The following is a 22,243-nucleotide window of genomic DNA, read 5'->3' on the forward strand; positions in this document are numbered from 1 at the left end:
GTTCTGAACTACCTCTCCCACTGTGAGTCTGTGTGGATTTAAAGAATAAAGAGCATTTTAATAATAGCCTAACCAAAATGTAATTAAAAAGGACAATTTGGTACCAAAATATTACATAATACGCACCAAAGATAAACTCCAGGTATTTTTTTGCTATCTGCCATTTTAGACTGTCACTCCCCCTTCCACTGACACAAGTAGAAATCCTTCATCTCCACTTTTTTTTAAAGTGTCAAAGAGCACATAATTGTTACCTGCAAATCCACTTTTGCTATTTGTCAACCTCTCTCGCCTTCTGTTTCATATTAGCCACAATAAATTTTGCTTTTATATTTTTATTGATCAAATCATCATAGCTCTTAGTTTGTGTTACATGAGCAAGTATTATTTTAAGCTAACCTAGCAGGAACTTAAAAAGCTAAGTTTTTATTGTTAAATTATTTTTATTCTCCAGAGAAAGTGTAGACAATACAAGTTGAAAGAGCCATCCAGTTAAATAAACTTCTGTCTCCAGGAACTAGATCCCCTGAGTTGGTTTTCAAATTCTGCACACTTATACGTAACATATAGCAAGATATTCCTCGATGTAAGCTTAGAATAAGTAATGGCATCACAATATGCATTACTCTTGGTGTTTTTATGATGTGCTGACCCTCTGGAAGTTTCCAAATGGCTTCTCTATGTGCTGTCAAGGACCATCTGGCTCACTGTAGATAAACAAGTTTCAACATATGGACCATCGCACATACACAGCTCTGCTCTACTAGTGCAGAAAATTAAGAAAAGGTCGCTGTCTTGATAGGAGTAACTCCTTGTGAAAAAGGAGCAATGCCTGCAATGCGTGTAGTGCAGGGCCTGCCCTGAGGGGCACTCAAAAGAGCTCAATTCCAGCTCCTGCCCTGACACTGGGAATGCCTTTTTTTTTTTTTTTTTTCAGTACTGGGGATGGAATCCAGGGGCATTCTACCTCCGTGCTATACCCTCAGCCCTATTTTTATTCCTTCTTTTGAAACAGAACCTCACTGAGTTGCAAAGGGCCTCCCAAAGCATCTGAGGCTGTCCATGAACCAGGATCCTCTTGCTTTAGCCTCCCAAATGCTGAGATTACAAGCATGCGCCACCACACCCATCTTGGGAATGCCACTTGATCATGCTCTCTCCATTCCTCATATGAAAATTAAAAACATGTACAAATCACTGCCAACACTTCCCTCTCTCTCTCCCTCCCTCCCCTTCTCTCTTTCCTTTCTTTTCTTTGCATTTAGAAACACTTACTACATGCCTACCATAAATATGTCTCTGAAGAATTGCTAACGAAGGATGAAGATCATTTGTATTTAATTTACATCAAATAAATAATTGAGAGCAGACAGAATATCTCATACAGAGGAAGAAAGCATTTGTGAAGGCCCAGAGATGGAAAGAAGCATAGACTGTTTAAAATAACCCAAAAGCTGGGCATGGTGGCACAAGTGTGTAATCCCAGCACTTGGGAAGCTGAGACAGAAGGATTGCAGGTTCAAGTCCAGCCTCAGCAACCTAACAAGACCCTGTTTCAAAATTTTAAAAAATTAAATTATAAAAAGGACTAGGAGTGTAGCTCAGAGGTGTAATTCAATCCCCAGCACCACACCAAATTAATAATAATAATAATAATAATAATAATAATAGCAACAACAATCCAAGATCTGTAAATATTCATATTCATAAACTGAGGACTCAGTTATTAAAATACTGAAAGAAAAATTTCCACCATCTCCAGATGGCAATTCAGACAATTATTATATTATCATAAACTCTTTGAAAAATAGCCTGGCTTTTTTTTTTCATCCACATTGTTGATCTCATGCCCGAAATCAATAAATCTAATAAAACTGTATGAAAATATAACTGCCAAATACAACTGCAAGCATCTCAAGCAAAGGACACCATGTTAGAAGCCTGGAGAGTTGTGTAACTGTTTCTAGAAAACCCAGGAGCTCCATAAGTGCTTCCTGTTTAAAATTTGCAGAATAAAACTAGACACAAAGGCAACAAGCATCACTTCTCAATACTCAGCCTTGCCAGAGAGGACAGCTGACACCCTACAGTGAAGAGCCTAACAGTCAGTCTTGCTTGAATGATCCCCAAATACATATCCAATATTTATTTAAATGATTTCTCTCAATTCTTAGTTAAAACAAAAGCTGTACCTTTGGCATAAATTAAAATGTATGTAAAACCGTATTCATTGCAGGATTTCTTTCATTCTCTTTCAGTTGTTACCTTTTCTTTTTCATTTATCTGTAATGCATTTAAAGTGCAGTGTACACATGAAATCCAGCCCTGGTGGCCAGAATGAAGCAGAGTTCAATTGCATGGCATTCAAGACAGACAGGACAAAGATCCACTTTGAATAATAAATATTAAATAAACACATATTTGGAAACCTATCTTTAAAAAAATAACCATAAAGCCATGTCTGAAACTGTAAGAAAGAAGAATGTCACCCTGGAACCTGCTATAGCACTAGTTATATGGTATCATGATCGTCAGAGCTATGTCTACTTTCTACCTGATGGCAAACACATTGGAAGTAGGGACTATGCCATACCTGTCTTGCTGCCCTCAATGCTTAGGGTGCAGACTGTAGTAGGAGCCCAATAAGTGTTCACCAATCAAACTGAGATGCAGATAGTCATATTTTTTAAATAAAAAAATATTAAATGGAGCCGGGCGTGGTGGCGCACGCTTGTAATCCCCGCGCTTGGGAGGCGGAGACAGGAGGATCGCACAGGTTCGAAGCCAGCCAGGCTGGCGTAAGAGACCCTGTTTCAAAAATATAAAATAGGTCTGGGAGTGTAGCCCGGAGGAAGAAGGGCTTCCAGGAACCCCAGTACCACCAAAAAAAAAAAAAAAATTAAATGGACAAATCCTTCTGTGGACATGTAATCTAGTAGAGAATTGTCAATTGTCCAATAGGATTTTAGCGAATGTATTACATTTGCCCTGCTGCCATCCTTCATTCAGCAACAGGTGTGACATCAGACCTTTCATTAAAAACCATCACTTGAGTTGCTTTAATACAGCTATAAATAACCTTTATTTGATGTGATGTAATAAAACATTTCAAATTGAACAACATGTATCAGACCATCATTAGTCATTTAAATTATGAATATTAGTATATATGGTCACTTTAGCAAATCTGCAGTTCAGGAATTTGTACAAGCTTTGTCTGAAAGGGCAGTGCCCACCTCCCCTCGCAGGACAAGCAGCCCTTCCTTGCAGCTGGTAGGAAGCAATGTCAATGACAGCGGGGAGGTCCATAATCCACATGGGAATTCCACGTCATCCAGGGAGAGGATAGCTTCTTTTATTGTAGGAAAATAATATTCTCTTTCAGTTCTCTTTTATCAAATGAAGGTTTGCGTTCATTTTTTGTTCTACTTAGAGTTACAAGTGCTCTTCTTTTCTGATCTACCTGTCTTTCTGTCTCCTTAGCTCAGAGTTACGATATAGTACCATTTCTTAAAAAAATACTATCCGCAAAGGAACCATTTCTATTTTCCTGCCTGCCCTTAATGTCTGCCACTTTCTTCTGAGGGGAGAGGGACTGGTGGACACACTGACCAGGCACATGGTTGATTCAAGATACAGAGAACACGGGAAACAAATTCTCTAGATGGAACAGAACAGTGTTCTGGAGCATTTCCCAACACCAGTCCAGATCATTTCTAATTCACACAATTCGGTTGAAAGAACCAGGAGCACCACAACCATTGTGGAAACACACTTCTTCTTTGTTGTAACACAGTTATGGACCAGCCCCCCCATGGGCTCAGTGCACCCTTGTAGAGAATGATGGTAAACAACATGCCAGTAGTCATGTTAATATACAGTGCAGTTAGGTAGCACTCACTCTTCATCCCAGAACAAATCCTCACAAAAGGAATCCCCTCACCTCTCAGGATCCCTTCAAAAGTGTGAGTGCAAAAAAAAGCTTTATTCAGCTTTGACACTTCTCTCCAGCCTGAGATCTGTTCCTGAGTTATACCGTAACAGCAAGGGAGTTAACAGAGAAAGTACATTGGTGAGCGATCACAGGGACCCTGCAGGAAAGCCAAACTATTTGACAGAAGCTTTAAACAAACACAGCTCTGGGGAATCCTTTGTATTAGCTGATGATTGGATTCCGTTTTCTAACGTGGACATGCAATACATTCGACACGATGCTTACCATGGTTTGCTTGGAAAGACACTCTTCTGTCATACAACAAAATACATTCTGCCTCATGAATGATTCCTGAATATTCACCACAAAGCCTAGACTCAGAAGCATGGGAAGTGTGTGTTGGGACTTTATCCCACTTGTGTGGATGTGGACGTGAGCAAAGCACCAGAAACTGCTTCCTTCGAGAACTCAGTTCTGTTAGAGTGCTTGCTACTGAGATGATGATCCAGCTGGCTCATACTGAGAGCTATTTTCATTTGCACACGAACAGCACTGATCCACAGGAAGAAAAAAAAAAAAAAAAGGAGAGGTCAACATCCCCCCCCCATATACTTTATACAACAGATCACCCTGTTTGTCACATTTTTAGCCATCACAAGAAAGGACAGAAGCCACATTCCATTTTGCAGTCTTGGAAAATGATTTCGTTCTGTTTCCACCTGTTTTGCTGTGTTTATTTCATCCATTATTCCACTTTGGATCATGAATCATGACCTTTTTTTCTAGAGTAGTCAGAGTTTTGTCTATAAAAGAGAGAGAGAGAGAGAAAGAGAGAGAGACAAGAAAATGTTTTAGCGGAACCGTAAATGTGAGTTTCCATTTTGCAGTAGGTGGATTTAATTTTTTATAGCAGGCAGTAATTTGGGTCACTTGTGGCTTCTAAGTGTTCATGAACACCTCCAAAAGGAAACAGAAATTGTTGTGCCTCTTCTCATCAATTCTGTAACTTCTACAAGTTGCCAAATCCACCCCCCCGTTTTTTGCAAATCAACCCTAAATAACTCATTTAGAAATCGTCTTTTATGATACAGTTGTAGTAAAAAAAATGGCTCTGTTCTCAAACATCTTTTCAAAATACTATGGCCTTTGCCCTACTCGAAAACAACAGTGACTACTGAGAAAAAGTTCCAGGTCCTCCAATTCCATGCCTTTGTAGGCCTTGACTTACCACACTACACCTTCTGTTGAAGAGTTCAGTCTACAAAGTCCCAGGCCTAGGGCTATGCTCCCAGTCTTAGCCTTTTACCACACTTAAAGCACCCCCACCCACTTGGCTATCAGGCCTTCCATCTAGTCCCCTCCATCTGACAACCCCTCTCAGCCTCAACACTGAGATGGATGACTCAATGGGTGAACTTTCCTGATGACAGGGTTTGTTTCTCAGTAGGACATGGTCTCTGACTTTGTCCCTCAGCCTTACACAATAGTGCCTGTGGACAGATGTCTGGTGTCAACCCCTTAACCAGCTCTTCAGGCTCTTAGGAATCCTAGAGTAGTGGAAATAGACTGTGTCCCAAAGCACCCTGCTCTGTGGACACTTACTTCTAACCTGGGGCCTTTGCTTCACCCTCAGGTCCCTGAGAGACTACTCCATGCTTCCTTTGCAGCTCAGCATGCACCAGCGCCAGTTTCAGAGCTACTTTATTCCTCCAGGCACTTCACAACTGTACACCACCTCCCAAGTTGCCCTTTCTCCTTTCCTCAGGACCCATGTGCTAATCAGTCAAGAAAGTCTAGGGAGCCAAGTGTGGTGGCACATGCTTGTAATCCTAGTACTTGGGAGGCTGAGACAGAGGACTGCAGGTTCATGGCCAGCCACAGCTACTTAGTGAGGCACTTCACAACTTATGAGACCATTTCAAAATAAAGAATAAAAATAGCCAAAATAAAGAATAAAAAATAGCCCTGGGGGTGTAGCTCAGAGGTAGAATGCCCCAGGGTTCTATCCTCAGTACCACAAAAGAGAGAAAGGGAGAGAAAGGGAGAGAGAGAGAGAGAGAGAGAGAGAGAGAGAGAGAGAGAGAGAGAGAGAGAGAGAGAGAGAGAGAATGAATATCTCTAGGGATTTCAGCTTTCAAACAACTTAGACACACTTGGCCTCTTTCCCAGTCCCAGGGCCACCCTCCTGGAACAGGCTGTCCTGAGAGGAGACCTGGATCTTAACATTGGTCTTCTAACCCATCTCCCTTCTCCTGCTCTGAGGCCCTTTCTGCCTTGCGCCCACTGCAGCCTGGTCTCACTCCCGCTCAAAAGTCTTCATCTACCTCCCTCTACCCCTATCCACCTGGCCCTCCAGGATGACCCTAATCTACCCAACATCCAAGTATTGCTGAAGACAGGCCCCAGGTTCTGGTACTTCCATCCACAGTAGTACCCCTCAGATCATGCTGTCCTTCTGCTTTGAGTAGCCCCAACACTCACCTCCATCCCTACCATCCCTTCTTGTTAGAAGAATACATTTTTTGAGACCCACCGCGAATATTACCTTTTCCATTATTTCTGCCATTGTTATTTTCCTCCTAAGAATGCCCGCTGATCTTGTTTTCCTTGTGTGCCCCCCCGTATGCTATGTATTTATTATATACTAAAAAGTAAGATTAGATAAACTAAAAGAGGTTAGAGCTGGGGATGTAGCTCAGTGGAAGAGTATGTGGGTACCCTGGGTTCTACTTTCAGCACCACCAAAAAAATAAAAAATATAGTAATCACTTGCCTTTCCTATTTTAAGAAAGCACTGCAAAGTTAAAATGTAGGCAATTTCAAAGCATGGAAGAAATAAGCTATTATTACTACTAATTGATGATTTGATAAAAATAAAGGATGATTTTCATATCATTAATGATGAGGAAAACACCAGTCTGGGAGATTTACAATGTCCATGAAATAGCAAACTTCTTGTTTGTGTCTGTTTTTAAGATGGAAACCCATCACAGATACCCAGGTTTTCATAAGACTTAATGTTTCTTCCCAGTTTCCTCTGGGATAATTTCATTTCTCTTCATTTTTATATCACTGGTTTCCATAAAGAGGGTAGAATAACACTGAATTACAAAGCTTCAGTATAAACCCTGCTGCAGCATACTGACAGAATTCATGGCAGAAACCCAAGGTTACTCTATGAGTCATTGCTTAGAATGACTGCAGTTGACAGGGATTATAAGAGACTCTGAAGAAAAAGACAATACAAGCACCTAGGAAGAAACAGGAGAGGAAAAGAAAGAGCTACTTCAAAACAATTTCATGACATTCTTTCATACAGAAGTCTTTTAGACACTGATTTTCAACATCATTCATAAATGGTACCATAGAATGAGTCATCAGAACATGATACTTAAAAGCAATTTATGGCAACTCAAATCTGCAAATAAAGCCATCTAATTAGAAGGAAAAAAAGAATATCTGGTTATATAATATTATCAAATTTGGTTGTGTATTACCGGTATTTAAACACTAGTGAAATGCTGAGAAAGATTAAAAGTGGGAAAGTGAGACAGGAGGATGGCACAGGTTCGAAGCCAGCCTCAGCTACTTAGTGAGGCTCTCAGCAACTTAGTGAGACCCTGTTTCCAAATAAAATATAAAATAGGTCTTGGAGTGTAGCCAAGAGGTAGAAAAGCCCCTGGATTCCACACCCAGTACCACCAAAAAAAAAAAAAAAAAAAAAAAGAGAGAATATGGTAAGAAAGGGATAAATATTTAGAAGAAGAAGTAGTAACACACAGTCTGGCAGATTGTTTGCATAAGAAATGAAGAAAACTGTTATGTAGAAGAAAAAAATGGAACCAGAAAGGCAGAGAGAGAAGCCAAAGTAAAAAAAAAAAAAAAAAAAAAAAAAAAAAACTGGAACCCAAGTAGATCAATGAAAAGAAGAGGGCTGGAAAAATTACAAAGAGGAGCCCAGAGTCCCTAGAGTGGACACCAGATGTGTGAGAGCTGGCTGATGGGAGAAGGACTAGAAGGTTTTCTATGAGTTATTAATTAAATGCCTCTTGCAGAGTCTCCAGAGACACATTATTCCATCCAGACCTAGTAGACTTGTGAGTTGTTTTGGATTATCTAACTAGTATTTATGTGAATGCAACTGTGCAGAGTGGACCATTTGGGTTCCTGTTACAGTTACAAGGCCATTAGGAGTCACCACTACTACCACAGCCACATAGCCCACGGAACTAGCTGAGCTTCCAGAGGCAAAAACTGTCACATATTCATCTGTCTATCCCCGCCATGCCTGGCATCATAGCTTATACATCACAGGCCCTCAAATGTTTCTGGGGGGGGAAATGAGCAAGCAAAGAAACTCTTTCCATCCAGCCTCTACCTTCTGGTTCATCTTCACAATGCTGCTGAATCAGCTGTCTCTGCTGTCATGACTCCATTCTTTAGCTGAAGCAATTCCCGGATGGTTTACTACTGTCTATACCTGCTACAGTTGTGGGAGGTTGGTCTGGGTAGTCTAGGATCTTTGGAAGCTTCCCTGGCCTCTACCTAGAAGATGTTAGTAGCACCCCACACATACCAGTATGACAACCACAAACATTCCCAGACAGGGCAAAAGGTCTCCAGGGAGGGGGCAAAATTAGTCCTGATTGAGAACTGTTTGTCTACAATAAAATTCCAAATTCTTGGAGCTGATATAGATCCTTCATAATTTTCTCTCAGGTTCCATTTTTATGCTGATCTCTAATTCTTCCCCTAACCCATCCCAGAGCTTAGCTTTATCCAGATTGTGCTTTGCATAAACTCCCACACTGGTACCTCTATAGAAAATGCCCCCCCTTCATCTGAAATATCACTTCTGTTTGCCTTTAGCTGTACATGCTCTAATCACCTTCACTGACATACTGGAATCCATATCCTTCAGGAAGGCTTCTCTGCTCAGCAAGAGGATAAGCTCAAAGTTATCTTCCTCTCCTTTGAATTCCATAACTCCTGTTTCCACCTTTACTTATTCCAAAAAGGCTCAGTATGCATATGTCTTGGTCTGTTGGGGCTGATATAAAAAAAAATTTTAACTCAAAAGTGTACAAAATTTAAAAATTAACTCAAAAATAAATAGAAATTAACTTGTAGAGGCTGAAAAGTTCATAATTAAAGTAGTTTATAAACAAAGAAATTTATTTCCAGAGGCTTGGACGTCCATGATCCAAGTAGTTGGTGTCTAGTACGGCCTTATCCTGCTTCACAGATCATGTCTTCTAGTTGTCTTCTCACATAGAAAGAACAAACGCATTCCCTCAGGGAATCCCATTCATGAGGGCCTTCATGACCTAATCACCTCCTAAAGGTCCCACTTTTTGATAACTTCACATTACAGAGTGGATTTCAACATATGAATTTGGGGGAAAGGCAAATATTTAGACTATAGCAGTGTATGTGTGTGCGTCTTCATGGTCTGTCCAACATATATTAACAATGACAGGAAATGTGATATATATATTTTTGTATCCACCTGAGTACATGAAAGTTATGCAAAAAGAATTAAAAATAAATATTTCAACATTGGTACTGACTAGAAAACTGCTAGATAAAGAATTGGAAGAATAGTGGCCATTCAAACTCCATAGAACAACTCTATTACCAGAAATTTTCTAAAGTTGCTGTGTATTTTTAAGGCTAATCATCCTAAATGATTTGCACATCTTATAATTATAAATTCAAATGGAAAGAGATATAATGTGAGATAATAACTCTCTTAAATCAAAAGAGAGCAGACTATGACCTGCGGGCTAAAACCCGTTGACCATCTCTTTTTGTAAGTAAAGTTTTATTGGTACAACGTCATGCCGATTGTTTTTCTTAAGTGGATGACAAAGGGAGAGAAGAGTAGTCCTGATATAGCGTATATGACTAGCAAATCTTAAAATATTTACCACTCAGTCCTTCAAAGTAATATTATGCTGACCCTTCTCTTAGATTCACAGGAAAACAACATCCAAGCCTCATCTTTAGTTATAAAGACATAATGCAAATATCCTTCTACTGTATTTTAGCTGCTTTATTTTTATGAAAGCACAGTAGCAATGAAAGCTAAAAGAACTTCTGAACACAGACTTCCTGGGCTCAAATCCTGTTCTATCACTCTCATCTGTGTGACTACTGGAACATTATTTGATCTCTCCAAGCTCATGTGTTTTCATCTTCAGAAGATAGATGAAGAAAACCAACCTATCATAATGTTTTGAGGGTTGACACAGTTCCCATAGCGCACACAGTGTAGTGCCTGAGAACGAATCCTCAATGAATGTAGGTTATTATCACTTTAAAATGGAAAACCTGGCTCTGTTACATCTTTAAAATTATCATTTCATGGCCAGGCATTGTGATACAAGCCTGCAATCCCAGTACTTGGGAGGCTGAAACAGGAGGATCACAAGTTGGAAATCAGCCTCAGCAACTTAGTGAGATCCTGTTTCAAAATAAAAAATAAAATAGGGCTGGAGGTGTAGCCCAGTGGTATAATGCCCCTATACCATAAAAAAAAATGGTTATTGTTCATTAGCTGAATTATCTGTGGATTATTAGATAAAATAATCAATATGATTATTCTCAAGTTCTTTGACTGTAAAGAATACATACACATACAGAGGTATTTTCTATTCCAGGACATCATCTGTTCCACGTTTGTACACTGGCTGAAGCACTGTGTCCTCTACTACCAGTCTTGCTCTTTTGTCTGCTCTTCTCACTACTACCAAAGACTTGCCTTCAGCATATCCTTTATCACGTTTATCCTGAGAAATTAAACAAACATATTTTCTTTTTTCCTGTACTGAACAATCCTGGGACCAAGCCAAATAACCTAGCTACTGGTTCTAGGCAAGAGCTGCTTTCAGGAGATGAAACTGTACCAACTGAAATAGCTTATTAATTAAGACTAACAGTTTCTGAATGCTTGCTTCAAAGTCTTTAATTTCCCTACAAATCCAGATTGATTAGGTCATAAACTCTGCCCAACCCTCACTGATCTTCCACCTTAAAACCACCTAGTCCAAGCCCTAAAACCCTATTAGTATCCTTGACTACTTCCTCTACTTGACAAACTACTAACACTGTCTAAGGGGCATCCTCCCATAGGGCAGTAAGTCACTTAATTTACACTTAAATTACTGAAAGTAAAAGGTCATTCCAGTTGTCTTCTTACAGAGGTGTGACTACAATCTCTAGCTCAGAAATATTCGGTAGCTTTTCACTGTCTCCAGAAGGGAATCATTTAATTAGTAACTTACATAATTGTTAGAATCACATGCATTGGGTGATTCATACCACATGTATGTGATTTTAAGGCAGATATTTTATGTCCCTGACCTCAAAAGTTATTCTTCTGAAAACTTGAGCTATCAGAAGTAGCTATGATTCAGATACCAGTGCATACAGAATCTAGTTGCTATTCAATAGTTGTTAGCAATTATTATTTTTATCATCTACTATGTATCAGGCATTATACTAGATTCTGCAAAAAGAAATCTAAGTCTTAACTCCTTTTAAGAAATTAAAAATCTGGGGCCAAATGCTAGTGGCAAATTCAGTAGTATCTTACAGGCCTTGAAGGATCTCTGCAGTTGCTCATAGTACAATTCTAGAACCTAAAAGTGTATTATTTTTCAAAATGTTACTTCTTATATTATGAACAATATCATACGAACAAAAGAATATCTGTAATACAAGTAAAAGTAAACACCTATCAAACTATGTCTAGCTCAAGACTTAGCATAGAAATAATCTAAAAACTTTCAGTCATACAATACAGGCAGCTGAGTTTATGAAAAATGTTTGGAGATAGGATTTGGATGGTGTGGGATCTAGCCTTGGTTGTGACACTAGCTAAGTGTGGGAAATATCATGCTCTCAGTCTCAGTTACCTTTTCTGCCAAATGAAGGAAGTTCTTGGGTTTATTCCTTCCTGTCAGATTCAACTCTTCCTCTCAGCAGGGCCTTCATTTTCTCATTAAGTTTCTTTTCCCTTAGCTTCTAATCATGACCTGCTGATGATGCTACCATCCTGCCTCCACCCTTCTGTATAATCAAAATGTGTTAATGCATGGAGTATCATCATCCTTATCACCATTTTCTTTTGTGATCCTTTTCCAGATTTCTGCACCCTACTGCAATTGCTCCCTACAAAGTGACTAAGGCCACTCAGACAAAGTCAACAATCCATTCAGTTTCCAGCTAGCAAGAGCTTTTAAGACCTTGCCCCATCCTGGGGCTCCTCCTGGGTGAATGTAACTGCACACTGGAAAGATCATTGTTACTTCTTTCCTCAAAAGAAGAATTTGTCAGTGAAATATGAGATCATCAAAAATTCACCAGATGGAATAAGAGCAATTAAAATGATAACATCACAGGAATCCAGATATGCAGCCATAATTTAGATATGATTTATGGAGAAAGAATGGAAAATAACACCTTCCTTTTCATCAGTCACATCAATTGCAAATTCATCCACAAACCAGTCTCCTCTTCCAACACAACCAAGTACTATTTTTGGCATTTGAAATTTTATTGGGAGGAGGACTAGAGTTTAGACCACTGTGAATCCAACTCCGAAATACTGAGTAGAAAATAAGCTAGCTAACAATTCAGGAAGCTGTGTTGGTTGTCAAAAAGCTTCAGAAGCCCAGCGTGTTGGCACACGCTTGTAATCCCAGCGCTTGGGAGGCTGAGAGAGGAGAATCGCACTGGTTCGAAGCCAGCCTCAGCTACTTAGTGAGGCTCTCAGCAACTTAGTGAGACACTGTTTCCAAAGTATAAAATAGGTCTGGCAGTATAGCCCGGAGGTAGAAAAAAGCCCGTGGGTTGTACCCGCAGTACCCCCACCCCCCCACACACACACAAGCTTCAGGTTGGGAGAGAAAAGGAAAATAGAGATAAATGACCTTACAGCACAAACTCGGGTTTCTCAGGCCTCTCAGCAAGCTTCAGGGCCTCGTGCATGCCTGCAGCCGAGAGCTTGCGGTTGATGTTCCGGTATTGGCACTGGAGCAGGCTGCGGTAGGTGGTCCTCAGATCCCGGTTGAAGAAGGCATATATAAAAGGGTTAATGAGAGAGTTTGCATAGCCCAGCCACAGACATGTCCTCTCCACCCACAGCGGGATGCAGCTGCAGGCTGTGCCACAGATGAAGGGCCTGGCAGTAGACAGGAGGAAGAAGGGCAGCCAGCACACGGTGAAGGCGCCCACGATGATCCCCAAGGTGGTGGCCGCTTTCTGTTCCCGCTTAAAGATGGAGATGTTCTTCCGCTCATGTTTGAGCAGTCTGGAAAGGTTGGCACACTCCTCCACCTCCTTCTGGAGCTTCACCATGCCGTTCAGGGAGAGGATGCTCTCTGGCTGTGCACGGGGGAAGCCCGGAAACTTGTGTTTGGCGGCGCTCTTCCTGGCAGCCTTGTAAATCTGGTAGTACATGAACAGCATGACAGACATGGGGATGTAAAACGCCACTGCGGTGGAGTAGATCGTGTAGCCAAAGTCCTGGCTGATCAGGCACACCTTGTCATCGTTCACATTCTGAGCCCATCCGAAGAGCGGGGGCAAGGTGATGGAGGCCGAGAGCAGCCAGACGGAGAGGATCATTTTTGCCATGCATCTTCCATTCTGCCTCACCGGGTAGGTGAGGGGCCTCGTGATACCAAGGTACCTGCGAGAGAGATGGAAAAACAACAGGTGAACACTGGGATGTAGCTCTGATCAACTGAGGGAGAGCTACCAGCCAGGCACTAGTGCCAGTCCTCAAAACAGCCCATCCAGGTTGGCACCATTGTGCCCTATTTACAGAAAGGTAAACCATGGTTCTTTTTTTTTTTTTTTTTTTTTTTTTGGCGGTACTGGGGTTCCTGGAAGCCCTTCTACCTCCGGGATACACTCCCAGACCTATTTTATATTTTTTTTATTTGGAAACAGGGTCTCTTAAGCCAGCGAGGCTGGCTCCGAACCAGCGCGATCCTCCTGTCTCCGCCTCCCAAGCGCAGGGATTACAAGCGTGCGCCACCACGCCCGGCAAACCATGGTTCTTAAGTGTTATCTATTATTTCCCAAGTCCTATGGTCCATCAGAGGTGTTGCCAAAATTGAGACTAGAAGCCTTTTGACCCCAAAATTTGTTCCTGCTTTGCATCCCTTGCAGTTTCTGAAGATCCATGTAGTGAGTGGACTAAAGATTAAACATGCACCCTCCCCTCGTGACCACAGCCATCAAAATCGGCCAACAAGACAAGACATCCGGCCGGATGTGGGACACTGGGACACATCTTCACAAATCAACCAAGGTCGACCACACTCTGATATCACACTTCCATGGATCTCCTCCACTGCCTTCATCTAGGGTAGCTTTTGTGCATTTCAACTTCCTCTTTTGCTGGTAGCAAAAGCATTTCCTTCCGATCAAACAGATAACACACAGATTTCCTGAGATATTTTGGAAATCTTAGGCTTCAGAAATGGAAAATAGAAAGTGATCTTTTTTTTTTTATCCCCAGAAAATTCTTACACAATGGTATTGTTGGAGGAACATTTTTTTAAAAAAACAAAAACAGTTTGCTTCATGACTCTTGTTCTAGGGTGAATCACAGGAAAGGACACAATTCTGAAAAAAATATTAGGTAACTCTAACATTTTCTGTGTGCTTAGTTCTATTTAGAGAATAAATACCTCTTCATCTCCGCTATCAAGAATTCATGATGGAAAAGAGATTCAGCAAACAAAGAAAACATATACAGTAAGATGTTCTAACAAACAGTGTTGTTTAGCTTTTCATTTTTGTTTTTTCCTCCATATTTAAAAACCTTAAAACCCTTAACTTTCAAATAGAAGTAAGATGGCAACACAGTAAGGACCCCTGTCTCTAACTCATTCCAGGGGACTCCAAATTGAGCAGCAGTCCACATGCCATACTACTGTTATGGGAGGTGGGAACTAAACTAAACATAAAGAAACTAAATAATAGCTACAGCCAGGTGTGGTGGCACATGCTTGTAATCCCAGCATTCAGAAGGCTTAGGCAGGAGGATTGTGGTGCATGGACAGCCTCAGTTGCTTAGTAATGCCCTCTGCAACTCAGTGAGACCCTGTTTAAAATAAAAAATAATAAATAATAAATCTGGGGGTGTGGCTTGGAGGTAGAATTCCCCTGGATTCCATCCTCAGTACTGCAAAAAAAAAAAAAAAAAAAAAAAAAAAAAAAAAAGATATAACAAAGCAACCAACCAGAGACATGAGAATAATAGCTGAAGACAGGGGCCATGGACCAGCAGGAACCTTCAAATGAACCAAAATTCTTATAATCAGCACCTACTTCACAAACACTGAGACCATCAGCCAAAGGACAGAAAAGGAGGACCATATCCACATTCCAATCCGTCCCAACCCTCATCTGCCACAAACCCAGCAACACATGTGAGAGCAGCACCCTCGCAGGGTAACTGAAGGACCATTCCCCAAAACAGAGGGGGTGGGAACACAAGCATACTATAGCTGCATGCTGCTCATGAAACTCTGAGGATACATCAGAACTGAAATCTGCAGACCAACCAAGCCTTCTCTTTGGAGAGCACAGAGCCCCATGCTTGCATTCGGACATACCCTAGTGGCACCCAGGGCTCATTTAAGAAGGTGCCCACACAGGCAGAGAGACATTAGGCTAGGGTCTAGACTACTGCAAGTAATCCAAACATTAAACATCGAGGCTGTAAACTGATGTCATTGTTAGAGGTCACCAAGCAAGTGAGAATGTTTGGAATGAGTTTAAGACCCTATTGTAACAAATGGACCTTGAACAGCTGAATGTATCAACACATAACTAAGAGAGCAAAAGAATCCAAGAGCAAGGGTTTTGGTTTAAAAATTATATAACACAACCAAGTTGGGCTCCACCCAAGAATGCAAGGCTGGTTCAATATATGAAAGACAATCTATGTAATTCACCATAGAAACAGAACTAAGGGCGAAAATCATATGATTATTTCAAGAAACTCTGGAAAAGCATTTGGAAAAAAAACCCAACAACCACTGATGAAAAAAAAAAAAAACCTGCAAAGAATCAGAATACTTCAACATGACAAAGTCAATATAAAATAGGCCCACCGCCAGCATTACATTGAATGGGCAAAAACTATGAGAGTGGTCCTTAAAAACAGATGCAAGACAAGGATCTCCACTATCACCAATCCTTTTCAATATGGTGGTTGAAAATCTAGCCAGACCAATTAGGCAAGAGAAGAAATCAAAGGAGTACAAACAGGAAAAGAAGAACTGAAACTGTCTTTGTTTGCAGATGACATGATACTTTATTTAGAAAACCCAACAAACTCAACCAAAATACTTTTATAACTGACCAACAAATTCAGCAAAGTGTCTGCACAAAATCAATATTAAAAAATAAGAAGCTTTTGCTGGGCGTGGTGGCACACGCTTGTAATTCCCGTACTTGGGAGGCAGAGACAGGAGGATCGCGCAGGTTCGAAGCCAGCCTTGCTGGCTTAAGAGATCCTGTTTCCAAATAAAAAAATACAAAAATTGGTCTGGGAGTGTAGCCCAGAGGTAGAAGGGTTCCATCCCCAGTACCACCATAAATAAATAAATAAATAAATAAATAAATAAATAAGCCTTTCTGTAAACTAACAATAAATACACTGGAAAAGAAATCCAGAAAACATTTCCACTCAATAACCCCCAAACAATAAAATGCTTAGGGTTAAATCTAACCAAGGAGGTAAAAGACTTCTACAAGGACAATTATAAAACATTGAAAAATTAAGCTGAAGATCAGAGAAAATGGAAGGATCTGTCATGTTCTTAGATAGGCAGAATAAATATAATCAAAATGGCCATTCTTCCAAAAGTGATCTACAGATTCAATGCAATGCCCACTAAATTACCAACATCATTTTTACAGACATAGAAAAATCAGCCTTAAATTCATCTAGAACAATTGTAATTCCAGTATTTGGGAGGCTGAGACAGGAAAAAGGCAGGTTTGCAGCTAGCCTCTGCTACTTAGTGAGGCGCTTCACAACTCAGTGAGTCCCTGTTTCAAAATAAAGAATAAAAGTAGGGCTGGGAGGTAGAGCTTGGTAATAGAATTCCCCTGAGATCAATCCCCAGTACCACAAAAACAAACAAACAAACAAACAAACAAGCAAACAACAACAACAGAACAGCCCAAGTAGTTCTTAGCAGCAACAACCATGCAGGAAGTATCACAATACCTGACTTAAAACTATACTACAGAGCCATAGTAATAAAAGCAGCATGGTATAGGCACAAAAGCAGACACATAGACCAATGAAGCAGTATAGAAAACTCAAAAACAAATCCACATACTTACAGCCAATTAATTCATTGTTCACAAAGGAGCCAAAAAACATACACTGGAAGAAAGCCTCTTTAACAAATGATATTGGTAAAACTGATTATCTATATGCAAAACAATGGGAATAAACCCCACTTTCTCACCCTGCACTAGAGTCAACTCAAGCTGTATGAGAGACCTGGAAATTGGATCAGAGACCCTGCAGCTAGTTGAAGAGGGCATAGAACCAACACTCCAACACATAGTCACAGGTAAAATCTTCCTCAACAAGACTTTAAAGGCACAAGAAATTAAAATGAGGATCAATAAGCGGGACTGCATTAAACAAGGAGCTGCTGCAAAGAAAACTATCAAGAATCTCAAAAGAGAGTCAACAGAATGGGAGATTTTTGCCAATTATTCCTGTGATATAGGACTAGTATTTAAAATATACAGAAAACTCAAGAAACTCGGAGCTAAAAAATAAAAAATAAAAAATGGGCAAGTGAACTAAATAGATACTTCACAAAAGAAGAAATAAAAACGGCAAATAAGTATATGAAAAAAATGCTCAACATCATTAGCAATCAGAGAAATGCAAATCAAAACTACCCTAAGATTTCAACTACCCCCAATTAGAATGGCAATCATTAAAAACACAAACAACAAATGCTGGCAAAGATATGGAGACGTGGGAACTCTACTTAGAGTTCTACTACTGCAAGTTAGTGCAACCACTTTGGAAAACAGTGTGGAGGATTCTCAGAAGAATGGAAGTGAATCCATCATATGACTCAGCCACACCACTCCTGGGTATCTACCCAAAAGAAAGGAAGCCAAACTACCACAGTAATCCATGCATATCTATGTTTATAGTGGCACAGTTACAATTGCCAAACTATGGAACCAGCCAAGATGTCCATCAACATATGAATGGATTACACAATAAAATTTACTCAGCCATGAAGAAGAACAAAATTATGTCATTAGCAAGGAAATAGATATAATTGGAGAACATTATGCTAAGTGAGATTAATCAGTCACAAAAAGTGAAAAGTCTGATGTTCTTCCTAATATGCAGAAGCTAAGGTGAAAAGGGGACATAGGAGGGACTCCAGACAAAGGACAAGCTTTAGATGAGTGAAGAAGGTGACCTACCTGGGAGAGGTGGGAGGTGGAAGAGGGAAACACCTCAATGGACATGATGCACCTATACAGACTGATCAAAGTCAATCCCTATGCTGAGCAGGAGAGGGGGTAAGGGGAAGCAATAGGGCAGGAACTGGGGGAGGGCTAGTGACTGCTGTGTGAATGTATGCCTCTATCACCTTGAACTTCAAGATATATGATTACAGTGCACCAATGAGAATGCAGGAGCAGCTATAATAATACAACCATCCTCTAAGTAAGATGTTGAAGAGCTTTGAAAACATGTAAAATATTGTTTATCTTCTTGTCTTGGTTTAGGGGAATGCAGTTATCTTCATAAAACATGAAATTTATGTTAACATAGATGGGTTTGTTGTCATTTTGCAACAATGAATATTATTCATTTAATAAAAATGAATAAATATTTTTAAATGTTTTGCTTAAGTAAAAAACCTTAACTTTCATTTTGGGGAGAATGCTCAGAGCACATAAGAAACAAGTAGATAAAAACTACTCATTGTGGTTTTTTTTTTTTTTTACCTTTTTATGTATATAAGAGATATACTCTTTAAAAAAAACATGGAAAAAAGATATGAAGAGTCCCTAACTTGCTAATGGTTTATTTTCTGAAAGCCAGTGAGTTGGTAGTTAGAAATGAAAAGTTTTCTTGCTGCTTAAATTATCCCACAGAAGTCTAAAACCATGTTTGCTTCTGCAATGAAAATTAGCATGACCATAACACTTATAACACAAAATTAAAATATAGTAAAAAGAAGTAACTAGATATCTAGAAGTAATTAGGAATATCTTTTCATTTCTTCATCAAATACAGACATCCCTGGGTATCCACAGAGAACTGTTTCCAGGACACACACATTCCTATGGGTACAAAAATCTGTTGGTAGTTGGGTCCCTTTTAGAAAATGGCATAGCATTTGCACATAAACTACACACATCTTCCTGTGTAAATCATGCCCAGATGATGTAAATACTTAACATGAAGTAAACACTGTGCTCATATGTGTGACGCTGTATTGTTTAAGAAACAGTTGCAAGGAAACGTCTTCACATGTTCAGTTTACTGTAAGCCTAACGAAACAGCACACTATTTGCAGTTGGTTGGATCTGCAGTCAAAGAATGTGCAGATGACAGGGGCCTGGCAGTGTTAATGAGGCTCCTCCTACATGCCAGCACTGTTATAAATGTTGGGGATAGAGTAGTACATAAAAGAGACAACAATTTTGAAAGCATGAGCAAGGGGAAATCATGTCAAGGCAAAGGGAAAGACTGAGCCCATAATCATGCTGAAGATGACTTCTGATCCCTTCCAAGGACTCAGGGATTTGTGGCACTGATTTCTCTCTCAAACTCTGCTACCCCTTTTCCTTGATAGGGCTGACCCACTGACCATGAACACATCCTTAGGTTTATCAGCTAAAGTTAGGATTATGATTTGGCTTCCAAATAGAATGATGAAGAAAAGGATGGAGGTTTTCCTAAGAATACAAGAATAAGTGTTGGGGAAGAGAGGGGACAAATGAATGAGGGATAACAACAAGGAAAAAGAAAAAGAGAAATATAAAAGGTTTGTTTCATGTAGAATATCATGAGTTTCAAGCTATCAAGACTCAATTTTGGAAATTTTTTAAAACACAAAATGGAACTCCTAAAGAAAAATGTTAGCATTGACTGGAAGTCCCCAATTAAATGGATCCTTGCCTGAGGCTAAATGCATACATTCCACCAAAAACGTATTTGTCCCTGCCTTGCTTCAGGAGTTCCAAATATTTCCTGTCAGAAGAATTCTCTTTTGGATCTAGTCCTTCCTCTCTACCAGTTCTCATGGGCGTGGCCTTTCAGGCTCCTTTCTTGCTTCCTCACTCCCCCCAAAAAGTCTTTCTCTGCACTTAAACTTTGGTTTCTCTTCTCTCTTTGGATAGTCAAGGGGGAAGCTGCTTGGTTCAAAGCCTGGATCTGGCATCAAAGATACTTCTCAGAAGCCACAGTTCACCAAAGAGTGGAGATCCAACCAGAAGAGGTTAGTTTACACAGTTCCCCAGGTGGCCACCAGGTGGCCCTATCAGACCACCTTATCTACTTAACTGAGGTGAAAGGGTTTGAGATGGTGAATGACAAATAATATTGGAGGAAGGAGGATGACTCAGATCAAGAAGCTATATTTTTATTTATAGGGTTATAAAAATTTGTTAGCAATCTTGGATTTCACAATATGCTAAACACCTACTCTTGAGGAAGTCCAGTTTGACCTTTCATTTCTTCCATTTTTCATACTGGGGCAAAAGACTATACCTTCAAACTGAATTAAAAACACATCCATTCTCCAGCCCAAGTACATAATAGAGACTTCACAAAGATTAGTCCTGGAAGATTAATCAGTACAGTACTAATTCATATCTCAGAATATTAGGTAATTTCATAACGACATCATGTTTACTCTTTCTAATATATTTAATCTAATATTACATTTCAATGTTGGGGACTAAGTTGTATTCACTCTGTCCTGAATGTATAAATTATATTCTATAAACACTTTCCTATTTGGGTTCTATTCTCTTAATTGTTCCTAGTCAAATTCTACAAGGAGGTAGTATTCTTTAGTTTCTCAGGTACTACTTGGCAAAATTTTTGAAGACTGAAATCTACTGCAAAATTACTAGGGGGAAAAATGAGTATTTACTGAAGTGATTGGATATAACATAAATAATCAAAATCAACAGCTTATGTTTAGCAACAATTAAAAGTATTATAAGAGAATGATTCCATTAATATCAACCCAAAATTATATATCTAGGTGAAAACTATAAAAATTGCCAGGATTTATATGTAGAAAATATGAATGCTACTAAAATCAATGAAAGAATACTTAAATATATGGAGGAAAACCTTTATCCTTACATAAGAATTTCTAGCCTTAAAAATGTCAATATTCCCTTGCTTAATCTATAAATACCATACCACCCCAAATGAATGACCTGCCAGGGCTTTGGTTAGTTTGACCACATCATTTTAAAGTTCATCAAGTCAATTTGCAAAAGTAGACAGATAATCTGAAACAGAATAATGAAATGATACTTATTCTATAAATAGTATAAAGCCACAGAAATATAATTTTAATAATAATCATGCAAATAAAACAAAATAAGGCCCTTAAATGGATTTAAATATATATGGAATCTAATATAAGAGGAGTCATTTTAAATCAGTAGTAAAAGTTTGGATATTCATGATTTCGGACAACTAGCTTGCAATTGAGGTAAAAATAACATTGGTTTATCTTAAACCTTAATAAATATAAATTCCAGATATATCAAAGATTATCATGTAAAAATTAAACCCTAAGAATACTATAATAAAATACAGGTGTTTCTTTAAACAGTTGTTACCGCAGGATTAATCCTGCGGTAACAACTGTTCTTAATAGGAAAAAAAAAGGGCTTAAAACTACAAAGAGACACATGGATACATTTTTGTGACAAAAAAATTTTATAAATAAAGAATAAATGACATCTAGTTTAATTTAAAAAGAATTAGAGGCAGAGTTAAAAGTCAAATACGAAATTTGGAATCAAAATGACAATCCCAATATTCACATTCCAGTAAAAAATATTAAAGCAACTGGTGGTCAAAGAAGAAATACTACTGGTCAATAAACACCTGCAAATTTCAAGGAGATGCAAATTTTAAAATAATTACATGTATTTTGATCATTTGCCAATTTTTAAGAAAGATGACACACCTGAATGCCTATATTTTTCAAAATTAGAAGTGTCGACAGAGATAACAGTTCGGGAAGA

The 22,243-nt window shown here is 39.3% G+C and overlaps 1 protein-coding gene across 1 annotated transcript in view; it reads right to left on the reverse strand.

The window, feature by feature from the left end:
- Positions 1 to 4,694: 4,694 nt before the first annotated feature.
- Positions 4,695 to 22,243, reverse strand: part of HTR7 (5-hydroxytryptamine receptor 7) — a gene marked incomplete at both ends in the record, with an annotated part of 101,754 nt that continues 84,205 nt past the window's right edge. Inside the window, 2 exons of the mRNA XM_080694595.1 lie at positions 4,695 to 4,737; positions 12,876 to 13,631. Coding sequence (XP_080550721.1) covers positions 4,695 to 4,737; positions 12,876 to 13,631 — 799 coding nt within the window. The remainder of the gene's footprint in view (positions 4,738 to 12,875; positions 13,632 to 22,243) is intronic.

The sequence above is a fragment of the Muscardinus avellanarius genome, assembly GCF_963383645.1.
Source record: "Muscardinus avellanarius genome assembly, chromosome: 4".
In the NCBI taxonomy this organism is placed as follows: Eukaryota; Metazoa; Chordata; class Mammalia; order Rodentia; family Gliridae; genus Muscardinus; species Muscardinus avellanarius.